The sequence below is a fragment of the Elaeis guineensis genome, chromosome 2 (genome assembly GCF_000442705.2).
Source record: "Elaeis guineensis isolate ETL-2024a chromosome 2, EG11, whole genome shotgun sequence".
NCBI lineage: Eukaryota > Viridiplantae > Streptophyta > Magnoliopsida > Arecales > Arecaceae > Elaeis > Elaeis guineensis.
This window is the reverse complement of record NC_025994.2, coordinates 118,265,244-118,286,399: the sequence shown is the minus strand read 5'-3', so window position 1 is coordinate 118,286,399 and position 21,156 is coordinate 118,265,244. Positions and strand designations below refer to the sequence as shown.

The 21,156-nt window shown below is 37.5% G+C and overlaps 1 protein-coding gene across 3 annotated transcripts; it reads left to right on the top strand.

Moving 5' to 3' along the window:
- Positions 1 to 583: 583 nt before the first annotated feature.
- Positions 584 to 15,445, top strand: LOC105041713 (uncharacterized). 3 transcript variants are annotated; one of them, XM_029264136.2, is made up of 16 exons: positions 584 to 1,220; positions 4,468 to 4,589; positions 4,693 to 4,781; positions 4,860 to 4,895; positions 5,269 to 5,362; positions 7,359 to 7,401; positions 7,492 to 7,592; positions 10,245 to 10,309; positions 11,007 to 11,503; positions 11,589 to 11,676; positions 11,759 to 11,908; positions 12,439 to 13,007; positions 13,112 to 13,247; positions 13,319 to 13,387; positions 14,011 to 14,139; positions 14,963 to 15,445. In XM_029264136.2, the coding sequence occupies exons 1-16, from the start codon at positions 1,003 to 1,005 to the stop codon at positions 15,074 to 15,076; spliced, it is 2,520 nt and encodes an 839-aa protein (XP_029119969.2). In that variant the 5' UTR covers positions 584 to 1,002; the 3' UTR covers positions 15,077 to 15,445. The 3 variants fall into 3 exon arrangements, with proteins under 3 accessions (XP_029119969.2, XP_010917036.2, XP_010917020.2); XM_010918734.4 differs by having other exon boundaries at positions 7,350 to 7,401; positions 11,759 to 11,806; XM_010918718.4 differs by having other exon boundaries at positions 7,350 to 7,401.
- The last annotated feature ends 5,711 nt before the right edge of the window (positions 15,446 to 21,156 follow it).

Below are 21,156 nucleotides of genomic sequence, written 5' to 3'. Positions count from 1 at the left end.
AAGTTTAGTTTTAATCCAACAATAATTATGGTTCCCTTTAATAATTCATGAACATTAACAAGAGATTATTCTTATAAAAATAAAAAAATTAGTATATAACAAGATGTGAGAAATTTGGTATTAATAAACGTAGCAGAGGTTAGAGGCATGGTTTCATTAGCTCCGGAGAATTTTCCAAAATCTCTCTCGTGTTAGTCACTATTCCACCCACAAATTATACTTGATCCTTTTTCTAATATAAATAATTAAGAATTATTTTAAACAGGCCATGGAGTCATGCCCACTTGCCCGGTACACGTGTCGCTGGCATGCCGACTTATCGAGACCCGAGAGGAAACCACATCAAAAAGAATAAAAATTCGCACCAATCCAAATTGTGCCACGTTGGAGAGAGTTAACAAGTAACTGGCGCTCCGCAGCGCTGGGTACCCCAGGTTCCTTAGGCCAGCGTCCAAAACACGTCAAAAGTCGCCGGGGACACCTCAATTCCACGCCAACTCCCAATGACGCCGTCCCGTTCGCCGTTTAAGTCAAAAAGAAGCTATAAATAAAGAACAAACGAACGAAACCAGGAACCAAAAGGCGAGATCACTGTGTAAGGAAAGGAGAAGAGGAGCCACCGACCGACTTGAGACTTCCCTGCGTCCCTTCTCTCTCTTTTTCCGCTTCCCTCCTTTTCCGACTGCCAGCTCGCACCTCCTTTTCCGGCTACTTTTCTAAGACTTGGATTCCACCAGAGCCGCACCTATATATAGAGCACGCCACGTCCCGCACCACCGACAAGAAAACCTCCGAGACGAAGAAAAGAAGAACCCGTCGCACGTCTCGCTCTCGCTCTCGCTTTCTTTTTCGGTTCCCCGAAGTCGAAATCCGTCGAAAGCCGGAAGGGGTGATCGGTTCTTGGGCGGATATTTGTATGTCAGAACGGGAAGAGGGGGGAAGGATTTCTCGAGAAACGGCAATATTTCTGCAGAGGAATCGGCGTTGCGGAGGGAGGAGAAGATGGAGCAGAAGCATATACTCATGTCGGCCCTGGGGCTGGGGATTGGCGTCGGGGTGGGGCTCGGGCTGGCCTCCGGCCAGACCGTCAGCAAATGGGCGGCGCCGGCGAGCTCCTCCGCCGGCGTGACGGCGGAGAACATCGAGAAGGAGCTCATGCGGATGGTCGTGGATGGGAGGGAGGGCAAGGTTACCTTCGACGAGTTCCCTTATTACCTCAGGTAAAATCTTTTTCTTTTCTTTTCATTTCTTTTTATTTCTTTAACTGCTCTTGATTCTTTTTTTCCCCCGAGAGAAAGAACCGTTCTTGATTCGTTTCCACCTCAAGATTCCGTCAGTCTAATGATTATTTAATTGGCGTTAAACTAGTAACTGCGTTACAAGGGCCACGGGAAAGGAAACGTTCTTGATTCCCCGAGGGTTTTCGATTTTAGCTTTTATTTTGAGGAAAAAAAATGGATTCTTAGTATTGATGACTTCTGTTCTTGAATTCTGATCATATTCAGAATATTCTGTTTTGAAAATGCTATCTTTTTTCAGTATTCTGCAAATCTTCTTGTGACTTTTTTTTCTCTAATTTATCTTGAACCGGAAGTTCTGTCCCCGCGTCTCAAAGTTTTCTCCCGTGCTCGAAATTAATATATTTTCTGATTTAGTGAGTACAGTTCATCCCATGTCTTTTTCACAAGAGTCCAGTTAGCAATATTTGGAATATTAAATTATACTCATGCACTCTCGAGCCATATCTGCCTTTTTTTTGCATTTATTTATTTATCATTTATTTGGTCAGAATGAGGCTGGAATTTTGTGCTTATTTATGCTCTTCATAACCCCTTTAGTCTGAGGTGGATCGAGGGTTATGTTGAGATCATGCTGGGGGTCTGATGGTAGTAGTATGGTAGTTGATATTAAATTTAATGATAGATAACACCTGGATCTTAAAGTCATCAATGAATCATAGTAAAGAAGTAGATGGATTTGTTGATAAAGATAGTCCTCACTTGCCTCTGAACAGTATGCCCGTGATCCATGTTCTGTTTGTGGGAAATTGCACATTTTTAATATGATTCCAAGCTCTCTACTCTCTCTTTTTCCAGAAAGTAATTTTTTTCTCATATGGTGCTATTTTTAGTGTGACAGTCCTGCTAATTCAATGCAAGTGGTTTTGAAGGAAAGTTTTTTAAAAATGACACAGTATATCTAACATATTGGATTTATATATAGTCTTCAAAGTGGAATTTTCGTAATGTTACTTCTTTATCAACTTTTTTCGTCTCTGTCTTTTGTCTTCGCTGTGCTTTCTTTCTCCCCGCTTTGTAACTTTTATTTAGTATAAAGAGAAATAATTCAGATCAGAATTTCCTTGTTTTGTTATAGTTTTGAAATTTTGATGTGGTCTGAATTAGTTAACTAATTCAGCTATATCTACTTTCAGCTTTTTACCCAAAGAAATGAAGCAAGGTGAACTGCAACTTAGCGGATGATATCATTTATTCATAATAACAAAATGAGTAATGTGGACAGACCGAGAGCTTGCTTCCTAACTAGTAACTTATTTTGAATTTTCAGGACACTTTTTGTATACTTAGCTTTGTTCAAACTTCAAACAACTTAACTGTTACATAAATAACTTGTACCATCGACCCATAAGCTTCTGGCTTAGTAACTTTTCTGTTGCCAATCCACATAAAGTTACTTATGAGAGTAATTGGTGGTTTTCTACCAAGTTACTTATCCAAAAAAGGAAAGAAATAGAAAAGAAAGAACAGCTTGCTAAAAAAGCATTCTGTTTTGAGCATCGTGATTCTCTCTTGGTAATGCTAATGATGGTGATTCTCCCTTGATATACTGGCTTGGGAAACCAAGTATTGGTTGCAACATGACCCATTGCCTGACATATGAGCTCATATTAGACACTCGATGTCATTATACAACCCCTTTTGCCTTCACGTTAATGCTTGTATGTGACAGGGAGTCACTCGCCAGGTCCTATGGTTAGTCTCATTTCTCATGTATCTATATTACAGCTTGCAGTTGAACTTTGTTATATGGAAGGATAAATGACTGAGGCATCAATTATCCAATCATATGCACGATCCATATATTTTAATTGAAATCAGTGATTGCTTAAGAATCATGCCCATAAAAGTAATTGATATAACTGTACTGAGAGTTGAGGGAACAGATATAAGATGACTTGGATAGAAGTTGAAGCTTCATTTGATTGGGAATCATGATAGGGACAGAATGAATTTGGATTTGAAATATTGACTTGAAAGACGAGATGTGGCTAAGGTTTAGCAATTAACCCTTAAAAATGAGTTGAAGCTTGCTAATATGGTTACACTCATTTTCATTTTTTTCCCCTCAATTATCAATAGTCAACTTTTGATTTTTTTTAAAAATTGAATAGAATATTCTATATTACCTCTAACATAGAATAATTTCCAGTTGTTTTTTTATTCTCTCTACACTTTCTCGCCTTTTTTTTTAAAAAAAAAATAGAATCCAATACAGGACACCTGAAGTAGGATTGAAACCAGATCGGATATGGATTGTATACCAGCATATCCATATCCACATTTGTTTTTTTTGATAAATACAAATATGGATATTAGTTGGATGTAAAATTTTATATCCATATTTATTTCATACGAATACGGATACAATAGGATATTGGAAGTATGGATATAAATACGAATGCAAGTTGGATAATTAAATTTTATGACTACAAAATCAAAGATATTACTAAATGGATCATAAATCAAGTTAATAACGCATTAATACAGTTGCATATTTTCTGTAAATGTTAATGAGTGCTATACAAAATTACATAGGATTATAAATATAATCAGATATTCAGATATGAATCGGATAGTTGTCTATTCATATCCATATCCATTTTTTTTTATGGATATGGATATTAGTCGGATGGTCAAATTTTTATTCATATCTAGATAGATTCGGATACGAAAATGGATTTGGATGGATATTATCTATACCACTTTCACCCCTAACCCGAAGCATTCCTTTTTTTTTTTTTATTTTTACCATCAATATGCAAATTGAAACTTGTAATATTCACAAGTATATTTTAAGTGCTGTGGCTATATCTTATTCTTTTTTGCCTTCTGATCCAACTTACAACAAATTCAAATCCAATTATAGAGCCTAGAAGAACATGAATCTACTAGCATTAGGTGATGTGCTCATGTGATAGAGTTTCACCAGTGCCTTTTCTTTAAAAATAAATTCAAAACTTAAGAATTACTTGATTTTTTGTGTCCTTTGATATATATTTCTAATCTCACTTCATTTGCATTCCGAGCCTTAACTTCTGAGTTCTCTGAGATAACTGTTGATTACATTTTCAATCTGCAGAGAGATTTTAATGATACAATTTTTGTATTTTGTAATGTTTCTGCTCTGTTTATTCTGATGGCTTAGCCTTCTTGATGTTGACGACAGTGAACAGACCCGAGCTTTGCTGACAAGTGCAGCCTATGTTCACCTCAAGCAAGCAGACTTGTCCAAGTTTACTCGAAACCTTTCTCCTGCAAGTCAAGCCATTTTGCTCTCAGGCCCTGCAGGTAGTTCATGTGCAACAAAGTCATTATTTGGTTAGCCTTGAAGTACTTAAAGTGCATATTCCTATTTATGTGCTTTGCTAATTCTAGAGATCTTTGTTTTAAGAGCTTTACCAACAAATGCTTGCCAAGGCACTAGCCCATTACTTTGAGGCCAAATTGTTGTTGCTAGATGTGACTGACTTCTCACTCAAGGTGAGTAGATACAACCACAGTTCTCTTTGTTTGTATGCATTTATGATTTTAAAACTATCATTGGGCATTTGGTTACAGATTCAGAGCAAATATGGCAGTTCCAACAAAGATTCTGTAAGAATTCTGAACTTAACACAAACAACTTCTAGTCAAGTAGGTCTATTTTATGATATGGGAAAGAAATCTAGGAACTTAAACATTTTTATCACTCTACAATCATTTGTTTTTCTTTCCACATCCCCATCCCCCTCTCCTCTTTAGAAGACAAAAGACATGAAGACATGTACTGATATTGTTCTTATTTGTTTTCTTCTTGTACCTAGTGTATATATATTTCCCTAGCCATTACTACAGTTCTAAGATTGTAATGACTTATTTACTCTGCTATAGGATCATTCATTTTACATGTTCTAGAATCAAGCTTTTTTGGAGAGCTTATTAATCTCATTATGATATATCCTCACTTAGTGCATTCATTTTTCTGCAGTTTTTTAGAAGATCTGTATCTGAGGCAACTTTGGAGAGAATGTCTAGTTTACTTGGATCTTTTTCGATCCTTGCACAGAGGGAAGAACCTAGAGGTATTAATGTAGGAAATAGGAATACATATTACATGCACCTAGGACCCTATGTACATGAGTTTGTGTTGTTTTCATATGGCTGAGGGAATGCTTTTTTAATTCTCTTCTTTCTCTTTCATGATATGATACGTCTTCTTTAGGCTGATGTTTTTCTTGTCATTCTATTTGCTTGAATTAATGCATGATTAGCTTGATCACATCATAAATATATGATTCAAGAGAACCTTTAGTAGTAGCCGTATCTGTCTAGACTAAAACTTTGACCAAAGAATTCAAGGAGGAAAACATTAGTCCCCACCCTTTCCCCCTACAACTACTGATCTGACTGTAGAGTTTATGAGGTCATATGGCTTTATTTATATTTTATTCAATAAATATTGGAGATAATAGTTTATAGTATTTCTGCTGGTGAGTAGACTGCAGATCGATAGATATGACCAGTGGGCTCTGTAGAAATCTAGTGAAGGTTTTTCCCAACAAAAATGAGAGAAATAATGAAGAATTTACTTTTAGTTTGCAAAGTGTCTTTGCAGGGGCTGTGACTCCATTGGTAATAGTTGCTCATGAAGCATGTCAAGTGCATAAACTCAGATTTATCCGAAAAATATCTGTAAATACATTAATAGGGCATCTCAGAGTTCTTAGATGACTAGTTAACAAGGGAATGATATTTGTGATAAGTGGAAGAAGTAGATTGATTGTTTTTCTTGTCATTTTGATTCTTTATCTCTATCAGTAGTTTATATTTTATTTCCTTTAAGATCCTTAGGGTAGATAATTAGGTGGGTGTGAATCAGCATTCTGGTGGTTTGCACTTTCAATGTGCTGGTTAGACTGATAATGTTGTAAAGGATTTGATGATGGATCGGGTGAATCGGCGGCTTGCTTAATAGAAAGTTAATGGATCCATGAAGGTGTGTTTTGATAAGAATATAAGTGAAATTGCAGAATTTATTTACTGGTTAAGAGAAAGATGAAAGGAAAGAGAGAATGTGAATTGTAGCATGTTACACTGAATAATGAAATCTTGTGTCATACCTTACAGACTTAAGCCAGATAAATTGATGAAAATAACTACTCTCCTATCCCATATCACAAAACTCCATACGCAAGTGCATTAATGTCTATTATGTTTTATTCACTAATTGATCCTTCCCCTTTATGGATAAATCTTTATTGCCAACTCTTTCTTCAAGGACATAACAATGATTTTTAATGTGTTTGGCCATCTCATGCTGTACCAGTTTATGGGATACACCAACAGCAGCCTCACTACAACATTCTTGGACCCCATCCTTGATACCTAGCTTGCAAAGCAAAATCTGTAGCTACAGTAACTAGCATGCACTATCAGAAAGTTGTCTAGAAAGAGAAACAAATGTTACTATACAAAAAAATGTGTGGGTAGGATAAACAGTTCTATATCAAATTTTCCCATAAAACATTTTTTATTGGACCCTTTTTCCCGTTTGCATTTTATTATTCAATTATATTATTATTATTGTTGTTGTTGTTGTTGTTGTTGTTTTTGTTTTGGTTATCATTATTTGGTCTAATGTGAGGATTAAGATCTTTTATGACTTCTGCTCATTTTATCTAAGAAATGAAAATCTGAAGTATCTAAGATTAAGATATTTGATGGATTTATCTGTATTTTTACATCTCTACTATCTTTCATCTATAAGTTTTTACTTTTTACAAATGTCTTCCTAATCTATTTCTAATCTCTGAGATTTAAGCATTTTTCTAAAGCACAAAAGGTATTCAGGTTTTTTGTTTTTCTGTCACTTATCATGCTAGTTGTCGGTTGAAATAATTATCTTTGCTTCGGTTGTCATCATCTTAGTTTCTTTATATTGTGAAGGATTTATTGTAATTGTCTTCACCATATTGTATTCAGTTCTCATTTTTTATCTTGTCAAATTATGACTTTGCCCTTCATGTTTTGCCTTCTTTTTATTAACTCTAACTTCTAAATTTCTGATAGTTATTGCAGGATCATTACATAGGCAAAACAGCTGTGTAGAGTTAAGACCAAGGTATAAAGTTTAATGGTAGCTAAGTTATTAGTAACATCCCACATGGGTAACTTACCTGTTTTTATTTGTATATGCCTTTTGCATTTTCAGGGGATCAGATAGCAATAGCTACATGACTAAGCTCCATAAAAATGCATCAGTTTCAGCTGATATGCATGGCCTTACATCACAGTGTGCTCCTATAAATCCAGGTTATTGCACTTTGTATTTGAAGGATGATCACAATAGAATATCTTTCTGGCTGTTAGGATGAAAGCAAAGCTTATTTACATACTTGAGACAGTTATGATTTTTGGTTTTCTAATCCTGTTAAAAAACTTTCAAGTTGTCAACATTGCTTTCAAATATTTTTGGATGCACTAAGGTGAAGTTTGGAACTATTTTTGCATTACTAGTTGCTTAATGATCAAGGTTAATTGGTGCTAGCAACTTACCAGCATAGGATGATTACATATGTCTACATATAAAGACAGACATGATTAACTATTTTTATTTCTCATTGTTTAGTCATCAATTTACTTCATTATATGCTTGACTTTTCTTTGGTAACTATAGATTTGAAGATTTAAATGTCTCTTGCAAAAGAACAAAGCTTTCCTTTATAAACAAACAATGCCCACCAAGCTGTGGTCTTTGAAACCCTATATTCTTCACTCTCTGTAAAGCATCTGCAATGAAATAGAAGAAAAGATCAATAACTTGGCCTATTTAACAGTTAAGAATGTCCATATTGTTTGGAGAAGCGACAACTTCAATCCAAAGCAGACCTGTCAATTTGAAACTTTGGATAAGCCTTCTCAACTTGGCTGCTTAAGATTTCCTCAGACCTTTGATTGATAAAGTCTTCTTCACAAACAAATTTCTTCATGATTTTGTGAAATTTTGCTTTAAGATACTAAAATTTCTGTATGGTATCCTAAGAGTTGGATTGACCTGCATGTGACTTCTTTAGTTTACAAGGAAAATGTGAGAAAATGGATTGTTACTCCTCTGCTTTGAATACCATAGTTTCTTGTGTCACCTGGGCTTGCATGATGCCTTCCTCCTTTCTTTGGACCTCAAACTTCTATTATAAAGCCATATTGTAACTTACTTGTGATGGTAATTTGACTTTTTTCAGTGCACCTCCCTAATTTTCATTAGCATCAACAGTCTTTCAGCCTTAGACATGCAAGGATGCGCTTTCCACCTTGCCTTCATGAATGACAGCTTAAACACACCACCAATATCATCACAGAGTAGTATGCCAACTTGAAAGAAACATGACACTGCTTTATGATGGGGACATTTGTGTCTTTGTCGCATGCAATAAAGTAGGAATATGAAGTGTTGCTTGAGCTAACTTACCCACCACTACTAATTATGGACGGTATTCTTCACTAACTGTAGGCATGGGTCAGCTTATTTCACTCATTCATGTTGCTGGTAACTCTTGCAAGTAATTTAAGGAAATTATCATGCCGCCTGGCAATAGACTTATGAATTCCCTTATAAATCATTGCTTCACTTGGGCTACTGCAAACCCATCTCAACCTTCTAATATGAAATTGATGTGGGGTAGGACAGAGAATGATATCTTTTTGTTTTAATGGATAATTAGAAATGGTAATAAGAATCAATGTCCTGTAAGGGATGCTGAAATTCATAATTTGATTTGCTTTTATGTTTTAGTTGATGCATGGGGATGGTTTGCTAATAGACATTTTAGTGTAAGATATGTTGGAGTGCTGCTGGGGATTGTGGATTCACTGTTTGAATGAACTTTGATGAGGATCATTGATAGATCAACTGGCCTTAGTTTAAAATTGAATTATGGAGGTGGACAAAGGGCAAGATAAATAAGAATATGTAATGCTGATGTTAAGGAGCTGGGAGTTACACTTTAGGTGATGATTTAGATGGTCTAATATTAGGGAAAGAGGGGGTGTTGAAGTATCAAACTTAATGAGAAGAGGATAACTTTGCCAGATAACCACCAACGAGCACATGGGGGAATTCTTATCTAGAATTTGAAAAAAAAAAAAAAAAAACATTTTCATGAATGAAGTCATCACCATGGAAGAAAGAAGCAAAAAATTTCAAGTTTTATTTCAAATTAAGTCAATGGTACATTGGGGAGACAACTGTTTTATAGATCTGTACTAGGTTCCTTGTGGGACATAGGAAAGAAAGAAAAAAAAATCTATCAAGGAGACAAGTAATAGGAACTATTAAAACACATAGGGGAGTTGACTAGTTAGCCCCTTGAATGACTAATTAACACAAAAAATAGAAGCTTGAGCAGCTGTATCCAAAAGAAATTCACTAAGCAATCTTAGTGAATTGGTCTTATAATTGTTTTTGCTTAAGTACCAACAGATCGAAAGTAATATTAGGCATGTGGTGCTACTCAAACAATATAGGATAACCCAATCTAGTTCAATCGGATGACTCTAGGGACTAGGTAAGATATTGCTCTCCAAGCCTTTGACTTAATTAAGTGGTGGCAATTATTGTTGGGAAGATGCAAGATATGATAACCTCTGAAAGGAAGCATTTTTATGAGGGTTAATCTCCTTCTCATATTCATCATCTTCTGTTTTGGTATCCCAGCTTACACTTTTGATTTAACGAGGAGATGGAGATATATTATATTGTTCTCATCAAATTATTCAGCAAGTATTATTTGAAATGAACATCAATTAATGCAATGGAGATGGCTTTCATCACTGTAACTGACAAACTACCTGCATAATCTTTTGTCTTAACTGTTTTATTGGCCATGTGTTTGGAATATGATATTTAGAATTCCTTAGGAAATTGTATCTTTCAACCAGTTTCTCATGGCTTATCTAATTTCTCAGTTCCTCTCAAACGCTCCAGCAGCTGGTCTTTTGACGAAAAGATTCTTCTACAATCACTTTACAAGGTACTTCTTTTACTCTATCTTGTTATTTTCTGTGGTATTATCTTTTCTTATCCTGGATATAATTTGTGCCATGATTATTTTATCAGCGTTCCAAATTGCTTAGTTCAGGGAATACCGAACTGCTCAGTTTGGGTGTGCTGAACTGTATAGGGAGCGGATCTGTATGGTTGCACCCCTCGATTAGAGAAGTTAGGCATGGGAGGGGGGAAGCGATAAAGGAGAGAGAGGAAAAGAGAGAGGGAAGGAGGGAGGTAGAGAGGGGGGGAGGGAGGGGTGAGAGAGAGAGGGGTCAATAGAGATGGTCGAAGGGCTGGAAGCCCTCATCGAAAATAGTGAAGTTAGCATCTATTGCCGACTTCAATCTTAGCCGGCAAAATCGAAAAAAGGTGCCTCTGTTTTGAAATGAAACAGGGATCCCTATTTGCAATGAGGGCTTCCAGCCCTCCCACCATTTGTCTTGGCCTCTCTTTCTCTCTCTCCCCCCATCCCTCTCCAGCTCACACTTTTGTCAGTATGCCCCTGGAATGGCACAACATGGTACCGTACCATACCATACCATCGGGCAACCATTATGGGTCTTGGTTCTAACACAGCCAACCTTGATTTTGATTGCTTTATATATTGAAACTTCTGCATTTTGTCAAATTTGACATTACCTAGTTATTAGGAGGGTTCTGATCTTGAGATCACTATGCAGGTTCTGGTTTCAGTTTCAAAAAGTAATCCTGTTGTCCTATATATAAGGGATGTTGAGAACCTTCTGTACAGATCGCAAAGGATATATTCTTTATTTCAGAAAATGTTGAAGAAGCTACCAGGACCAGTGTTGATACTTGGTTCAAGATTGTTGGAATCTGATAGTGACTACAGAGATATGGATGGAAGGGTCGGTAATCTGTTCCCTTACAATATAGAGATTAAGCCTCCAGAAGATGAGACTCATTTGGTTAGCTGGAAATCCCAGCTAGAGGAAGACATGAGAATGATACAAATTCAGGATAATAGAAACCATATCACAGGTGTACTTGCAGAGAATGATCTTGAGTGTGATGATTTGGGCTCAATCTGCCTAGTGGATACAGCGGTTTTGAGTAATTACATAGAGGAAATTGTTGTGTCAGCTGTTTCCTACCATTTGATGAATAACAAGGAACCTGAATATAGAAATGGAAAGCTCATCATTTCTTCAAAAAGGTTGGTATATAGTGAATATGTGGTTAGTTTTCTGTTGGCCTCCCTCCTCCATCTTTTTTGTCTTACCGTGTGTTTCTTTAAACAGTTTGTCCCATGGATTGAGTATATTCCAAGAAAGTAGGCGTTCTGGTGAGGATACTCTGAAGCTGGAAGCAAATGTTGAATCAGGAAAGGTACACCTTATCTTTACAACGGACTTGTAAGGTGTGAATAATATAGTGCTGTGCTTAGCTGATAGATGATATTATTATGTAGGAAACCGTAGATGAAGATGGTGCGGCTGCAGCTGTGGCAAAACCTGAAGTAAGTGCTGAAGCCTCACCTCCTGAAAAGAAAAGTGAAGCAGAGAAACCAGCATCAGCAGTAAAAGATGCTGACGGTTCATCTCTGCCACCAAAAACACCTGTAAATTTTATTCTTTCTTGCCTTTCTTTGATCCGGTTTTCATAGTCCGGTGCATACAATATTAAATGTTTTTCTGTTATGCATGTAATAAATAATCGATAAAAAAGTTATGTATTTGCTCCTTACTAATTACTTTAGTTACATAAATTTTTGGACTGTCTTGTATATTAATGACTAGAGGGTCCGTCCACTATCTGTCTATTCTTTTATACTTGAGAAAGAATCTAGATAAAGAATCTAGATTAAGAAGTCAGAAGGAAAGATTTAATGTTAGGAATGTATTCCATCTTGAATACGCTCTCAGCCAAAAACAACTTTTGAATACAATTCTTCATCCATTTTTTTATGCATAAATTTAATTGTGGAGTGATTTTTTTTTTTTATGCATAAATTATGATTCTATGAGAGTGAACATTTAGAACTGTTCTATTTTTGACCGAGGTCCTCTATGATTTCCCCTTCCTTGTTTTAGCAAATGATTGCTGGATGTCTTCCTGACAAACTTATTTAACTATTTTTTTATCTGCCAGGAAGTTGCTCCAGACAATGAATTTGAAAAGCGAATCAGACAAGAGGTCATCCTAGCAAGTGAAATTGGGGTGACATTTAATGACATAGGTGCCCTTGATGAAGTCAAAGAGTCTCTTCAGGAACTAGTCATGCTTCCCCTCCGACGTCCTGACCTCTTTACTGGAGGCCTCCTAAAGCCTTGCAGAGGAATCCTACTGTTTGGGCCACCCGGAACTGGGAAGACAATGCTAGCCAAGGCCATAGCGAATGAAGCTGGAGCAAGTTTCATCAATGTTTCTATGTCCACTGTCACATCAAAATGGTTTGGGGAAGATGAAAAGAATGTCAGAGCTTTGTTTACACTTGCAGCTAAGGTTGCCCCTACTATCATTTTTGTGGATGAGGTTGATAGCATGCTTGGGCAGCGAACTAGGGTAGGAGAACATGAGGCAATGCGGAAGATCAAGAATGAGTTCATGATGCACTGGGATGGGCTCTTAACTAAGTCTGGGGAGAGAATCCTTGTTCTTGCAGCGACAAACAGACCATTTGACCTTGATGAAGCAATTATTAGGAGGTTTGAGCGCAGGTTTGTTTGGTTGTATATTTGCATCATGTCTTGCAGTAAAGTAGATATAGTCACATATGAAGAACATCCCATTTTTCCAGTTCTAATTTTCTGTATTTGAACAGAATCATGGTTGGTTTACCATCAGTGGAGAGCAGGGAGTTAATCTTAAGGAAACTTTTGTCGAAAGAAAAGGTTGAAGAACTTGACTACAGGGAGATTGCAACTACGACAGAAGGATACAGTGGTAGCGATCTTAAGGTCTGTATGTTTCTTATGGCATTTGGTGTCACTTAGTGATTGATGATTAACTTGTGGCAATTGTTGAGCAGAACCTATGTGTGACCGCAGCATATCGCCCTGTTCGAGAGCTAATTCAGAGAGAGAGGCTCAAGGAACTGGTACGATTTTTAATAGCTTCTGTATTAATATTTTCTCAAATCCAGCGGCTCAATTTGAAATTTTTCTGACTAAGAAAATTTTCCAGGTAATTCTATTTAAATTAGAAAATCTTTTAGTTTTTTTCTCCCTTGTTCTTTGTAAAATCTGATGCTTGCTAGTTTGAAGATATCCAAATAGGCACATTACCTAAGTCTAGTTGCCCACTTTTTCCGAAATGCCAATGAGGATGAAATTTCTTTCCACTTTAAATTTAATCCCGTTTTCAATAATATTAGACACCCAGGCTAATCCAACATATGCTTGTTCTTTTTTTTCCTCCTCTCAAGAACCAGGAAGAAAAAAAATATCACTTCCAAGCACTGTGACTTCTGTCAAACATTGTCATTTATTGAAGAATTTATGAAACTTTGTTCTGAATTCTGAAGTTTACACTTGACATGTCAAGTGGTTTTTTTCCTTCTTAAAAGCCAAGTTCTATCAAAAATGGTAAACTTTATAATGAAGTCCCATAAGCCTCTCTCTCTCTCTCTCTCTCTCTCTGTGTGTCTCTGAGTTCCTGTTTATAGTATGTTACACCCAGCTAAATTGTGGCAAACTCTTAGATTGTGTTTATTTTTCTCAGGAGAAGAAGCAGAAAGCCGAGGAAGGAGACAGTTCAGCAGAGAGTTCAGAAAATAGGGAAGAGGACGGGGAACAAACAGTAACCCTCAGACCGTTGAACATGGAAGACTTAAGGCAGGCAAAGAATCAGGTGAGTTTATTTTTCTCTGGTACTCTCTGAAGTCTTCGTGTGCAGAAGTTGTTGTGTCCAGGTATACAATGAATATGTGCATAGACATATACACATACATGCATACATATGTATGCATGTATGCTTGTTTGTATGTCTCATTGTGCACGTTCATGTGTGTGCTGCGCATGTGTCTGTGCATGTGCCCACATGCCCCACGCTCTCATTGGTTGCGTGCTTCGACAACCTTATGGACAAGCTTTTGCTGAGTTGTCTTGAACTGGTCTTCCATAGGCAGGACTGGTGTCTTTCTATGCTGATGCTCCGATAAAACCTGCATCCTGATGAGGCATGCCAACTAAATGAATCTGGATATACTATAAAGCATCAATGGACTACTTAGTTAAATCTGTGTTACATATGTAATCGATTTCTGCCATGCAACCCTTGAGCTTGTTTATTATTGGTTTCTTTTTCATTGTTCTTCTTTTTCTTTTTCTTTTTCTTTGTGTAATAATTATTGATCCTAAATTTATGGAATAACATTTGATGATAATTGTTGTGTTTTGAGGTTAAACATTAGAACTTTGCATTCTCATCCTTTCCTGACAGATTAAAGAGCTGTCCATGAGCATCTTATTGTACAAGTCTGGTCCATCTATGACTGTACACCTGTTCGTTTCTATCAACTCTGCTACTGTGCACTTTCTCCTTTGTTTTTTTCCTGCTTGTCCGATTTATTTCTATATATTCAGATAAGATGGTGCTTAATTCAGAAGGGAATTACATATGATCTTGATGACCTGTAAAGATACTTATGTATTTGCTAAATTTTCTAATGCAGGTTGCTGCCAGTTTTGCTTGTGATGGTTCTGTGATGAGTGAACTGAAACAATGGAATGATTTATATGGGGAAGGAGGCTCAAGAAAGAAGCAACAGTTGTCTTACTTCCTATAAAGCATACATGTATATACAAACCAGTGGAAAATGAGATTTCACCCCTGGTGACCACTCAAATGCTCTTGCGGAGCAATTGATAATAATTGAAGGGAGCATGAAATTGCTGGCTAGTTTCCAGTATTTGTGTGCATTTTAGTAGTGGTGGGGCTACAGATAGAAAGGGTAGTACAGGTTGCATGGATCTGTCAGAGGTAATTGTAGTCATGTAGAATGTATTATTTTTTCATATGATGCGTTTTTCTAGCATGTATGTATTCAGTTGTTATATGTTGTATTGTTTTGTTGCTTTAATTTAGACAATGCAATTCAGAATGATTATTAGGAACTCTATGAATATCATTTCTTGAAATTCTAGTGGTTAGATCATCGCAAGTTTCTGTTTGTCTCTCATGTTTGTTGAATATTAAGGGATGTGTTCTGCTGAACCGTAATGTCATGTTTGAGAAGTTAGGTGATGATAGTTTTAAAGTTCAAACCATGTTATCAAAATCTTATATGCACGTGCCACTTATTTTCAGTTCAATGAGGTAAAGCATTTATGTATTCCAAGAAACTATTCATATCATTAGTTGCATCAGTTGGTTTGGTATACTCTGCAAAAGAAAAGTTGAGATCGTAGCGGACTGGCATGAGAAATAGAAATAGTAATTAGAAGATAATGGCAGGCGGTTAACAGAAACTGCTGCTGTTCTTGCGCGAAAGCACCTGGCCTACCCAACAAGCACTGAGCATTTAGTGGATCATTGTGGTCCCATCAATTATAGTTATTTAACAATTAATGTAATATATAATTATTGTTTGGATTGATGTACTTCTATTGGCTATGGTAGAAAAGTTAGGTGCATGGTCTCTTCCACATCAGGCTGAGCACCTTGGGTGCGCCCGGGAAAAATCATGAGTAGTTGTGATCTAAGATTCAACTTTCCATTATTTATGCAACTTAATAAGCACTCACCAACATTTGGCTAGTGTATGTTTATAGTCAGCCTCTCTTTATCGAAGATGACAACCAAAACGGGTGGACTAGGGTTTTTTTTTTTTTTTTTTTCTGTTTTTGGTAAAAGACGGGTGGACTAGTTAGATATGGGGTCTTGTAGGCATTTGGGGAGAGAGGAGGGCCATAATGCCCTCCGCCTAGCTAAAAGGTGGTCGTAATAGCAAGAAGAGAAGTTTATGTACGAGCAATTTATGAGCAACACCGGCAAAATCCATGAGGGATATATAGGAGATAATTGGCGTGTTTGCACCTTTCATGTTGATGAAAAAGTTGAAAGCATGAATTATCCCCTTAACCTGCGCAATATTTAGGTTCCCTAGCATTTTCAGAAATCAAAACATGCTCCTTGAGGTTGGGATTGTATGCAAGTTTATACATATGTGTACCTTTAAAACTCTACTTTGTATATTTATCCATGCCAAAACATAATTTGCATACATACCCCTGCTTAGTTTTACTTTTGGCGTAGATCCTCTATACTTTTACAATCTATCATGTGGTGGTACATGAACATTAAAAATAATTTAAATAATATTTAATGGGATAATTATTTAGATACCTCCGCAGCTTAGCATCAATTGCACTTAATATATCTCGAGTTTAAAAAAGTTTTAAAGTGATCCCCAAAATTAGTTAAGTAGTTCCATTAATCTTGAACCTCATCAGATATCCAATGCTATTAAAATACCATCATAAAGAATAATTTTGTTATCATTGAAATAGCTTATTTATCAAAAAATGCCCTATATTTTTCTCTTCTTACTCTCCTCATCCCATTCCCTCTTCTTCTTCTCTAAACCTTGCTCTCATTATCATCACTCCTCTTCATCCATCCACTCTATCTTATTTGATCTCATCTAAGTCCCATCCACTTCTACCATCTCTTTCTCTTTCAATATATCCTCCTCCTCTATAAATGCCATTGTTGTCCTCACATCTCCTCTCCATCCCTTCTCTTTAACAAACTTGATCCCGAGCTCACCCAACCCCACCCACTCTCATTATCTCCTCCTCTTCCAACACATCCTTCTCTCTAAGCCCCATCATTGTCCTCATCTTTCATTTCCATTTAATTTAGTCTGGATCTCCGCATAAGCTCCACCCACTCTCACCTTCTTATTTTCCCACACCTCCTCGTCCCTAAACCCAGCCTATTCATACCTCCTATCCATCTTTCTTCTCTATCTAAATTGGATCCAAGCCCCACCCGATTGTACTACATCATCTTCCAACACCTCCTTCATCTTCTCTAAATCCTATTATTGTTCTTATCCCTCCTCTCCATCTTTTCTCATCATGTAACCTAATTCTAATCCCTACTGGTTCTCTTCTCATCCACTTTACCTCATTATCTTCTTTCCCTCCCTCCCCTCCCACATCATTGACCTCCTCTTCTCCATCACCACCTTTGCTACCTCACTACCACTTTTGACCTTGTATAGCCCTTCCATCATCGCCACTCTCTTAGCCTCCTACTTTATCCTTAAAGTCATGCACTATAAGGAGATCACGGACCACATTACTAGCTTAGAACCTACCACTCTCGATCATAGTATCATTAGAAAGTGCCACCAAAATAAAGATATTCCAACCTAAAAATCTCAATGATCATCACATGATGGAATCTTATAAGCCTAGGCAAATGAAATAAATGATGGGATCATATTGAACTACTTAACGAACTTAAAGTACTACTTTGAAGCTTTTTAGATCCAAAAGATACTTAGTGATATTGGCTCTAAGTCAAAGAGTGTCTAAGTAATTTTTTTTATTTTGTCTAAAACCTCTTACCCTATCGCCACCCCTTTTCAACTTGCATCTGCCACCCACCCCTTGAAAGCCCCGACAAACCACCTTGCTATTATTGGCGTCCTAGTTTAACTACATCGCATTGCTGTTTGGGGCTATCCCTACACCTTAGTTGATGTATAGCACCAATCATGGGAGAGTACATATATAGACCACACCCCACTTTCTCCATTAAGATGGAACTCCAGCCACCGTGATTCACCATAGGGACACCAGGGAGATGGGCCCCTCCATCCAATCATGGATTTGCTCAAGTTTTTACTGGTAGAAGTTGTAGATGTGCTCGATGCCATTCTTTGCAGAGGGATCCTTGCCTGCATCTCCTCCTATCTTGACCACCTCCTCGCCCTTTGGCTAGTAATCAAGTCCCTTTTCTGCCTTCACTTCATCTCATTGATCTCCAACTGCTATGACTTTCTTTTCACTCTTTGATCCTATTTTTTTCTCGTCTTACACCTCCTTCAACCCAGCCTCACTATCTCTGCTTGCATCCTCCTCATTTTCCCCATTAAAGGCCATGCCGGGGCCAACCTTCTCCTCTTCCTCGACAACCCCAACCACTAGTTTCCAAGCTTGTTTATATTAACACTAACACTGTTGTACCAATGACTCAACCCCTCATGTGCTTGATATCCTGGTCCATGCATGATACACCCAAGTTTTGATCCAATGGCCCATAGCTCATCATCATGGTATTTTAGATCCTCATTCATTGAGGGCTTCACTTATCTCCTCAAGATTTGCAATGTTCTCCTATCATCACTTGCTAAGGCCAATGATTGTAAGAATAGACAAGGAGGCGGGTGGATTGGACAACAAAGAGAGAGTCAACAAGTAGTAGATTAGTCCTGGTGATGACAATAGTCCGATGACCCCAAAATGGTTAGAGAAGTGGTGAGCGATATTGAGGGGGATGAACATTTTTTTAAATTTTTCTATAAGATGGACTCATATAAGTCTAATATGCAAATAATAAAGAGAGAGAAAAAAAGAGATTCTAAAATGGCATCAGCATACTTGCTACATTAGTCTACAAAAGCTCTTTCAGAAATGCTCAGCTATAAAATTAGCAATTCAATCGACGATATTTGTTCGCTTCACAATAGGCATGCCTGATATCCATAGAGACACACTCACCTATTAATCTCTAGATATCATGTAATAGTAGATGCATGGTGGCTGTTCTCATCTGCTTCCATAGCCACCCTACCATAATGGCCCCCTTTGATGACTTGGCAATCAACCTCTAGAGATAGCCTTGCATACCTGATGCCCATCCAGATCACCCATAACTCAGCCCTCAGGATAGTAACATCAAAAAGATGACTCCCACCTATCACTATAATCCTCAAGTCTGGATCTTGAATAACAAACCCAATTCTGTCACTACTACCAATTACATTACCATCAAAGTTGACTTGGAGGAAGCTCGGGGGTGGGGACTTCTAAATAATAAAAGTCCATCGAGTCGCTGAATGAGTGGATAGGGGTTCCCAATTGTCCCAAGTCATCAAGGTCAAGCCAGTGGATAACGGATGAGTGATTTCAGCAACTTGAGTTAGAGTTCTCTCTAGAATGAACGTTGTCGCCAGCCACCTCGCTTCAAAGACATCACTATGTCGAGCCAACTAGATGTGATAAACAATATAAGCAGTTTTGATACCTAACAACCTAAAGGTCATAGTTCTTGTGCTCCACTGCAGTGCCTTGAGGAATGACTAAACTAATAGCACCAAGTGAACAATTGCAAGGAAGAAGCTAGTTCATTGTCAGACCTACACAGCTTTCAAACAGTGAAACAAGATGTGCTCCACCATCTCATCCTTTAACATATAGCATGAATAAGAAGATGGGAGGTCCATCCCTCAAGCTCTCAACATCACCCTAGTAGGGAGGCGGCCCTATGCAACCTACTAAGTCTCGCATAAACCTTGAGTCTCCAAATCCAAGCTCCATCCAATCACTTAGCTAACTTTCTCCTATGCAAATTATAGAGGTCTCTAGCTATCACCCTCAGAGTATAAGATAATCTTCAAACCCTCACATTTGAGACCTATGGATACAAATCACATAGGACTACTCTCTTTTTGTTAGCTGGTCACCAAATAGCTAGGTAACCAACTCAACATTCCAACCTTTCCTCTCGGACCAGAACAAACCACAAACTCGTATCGACTCTGTAGCCTCAATGCTAACAAAGATCGGCCATGACTCAGTATGAGATTAGCAATCCACGAGTCTCGAATAAGATCTGTAGTTTATCCATCACCCACCAGCCAATAGATGCATGCCATTACATTCGGAGTGCGAGAACAGATCTCTTTTCATATGAAGAAACTATTCTGTCCAATTCGAACATCCATACTAGAGTCCCTCGTTATTTTGTTCCAGAGACTATCTAACTAAAGAAAGAACTTTGCAGAATGCCGAATAATCAGAGCATCCCATCTAATCAGATGCACTTCATTCCCACCTCAGTGCGAACCTCAGGTAAGCTTTTAAAGAGTTGCTCGAGCTTCACTAGAGAGATTCTTAGCAAATAATTTTTTTAATAAAAATGGTAAGAACTTTTATATAGAAGAGATTTTTTTTCATCTTTTGATGGCCAAACAATTGGTTCCTATGCTGAGGGGCAAAAAAAAAAAAAAAAAGGGTTCATGGTAGGATACCCATGCAAGAAGCGAAACTTTGTATGCATATACGTTAGCTAAATTTTCAAGAAACGATATGCAAATTCAAGTTTTGACAGGGGTATATATACAAGAAACCCTAAAAGCTATTATATTTGAACTGGTCCGGCAGGCTGACAGTAATTCGAACTTATCAGGCATAAAGATGGGAGGCTATGTATATTTTCTAAAAAGGGATTTATTTTCAACAATGCATAATATTCTTTGTGAACTAGTTTCGGAATGCCCGGCGCCGGGACTCGCTCAAATTTATCACCATTATATATTATTTTTTACACCTTATTAGGGCTTACCTGCAATAGTGCTTCCCGTACATACGAGCTGGACCCGCTCTCTCAGATCCCCTACTGCCGGGATTAGTTTAAAATATATCATCCATTAACATCAGAAACAAATTTACAATTATTATAAAAATGTCAGGGGTTTGGATGTAATAGTGAGCGCACCAAAGTCTCGGAGGGCCGAGCGCCGAGAGTAGTTCAATTCGTTACACTTGCAAAATTGGAACCTAATATAACATTTGCACAACAGTTAGGGACTTATCTGTAATAATGCGTGAATATGAAATGGCTCCGCGTCAG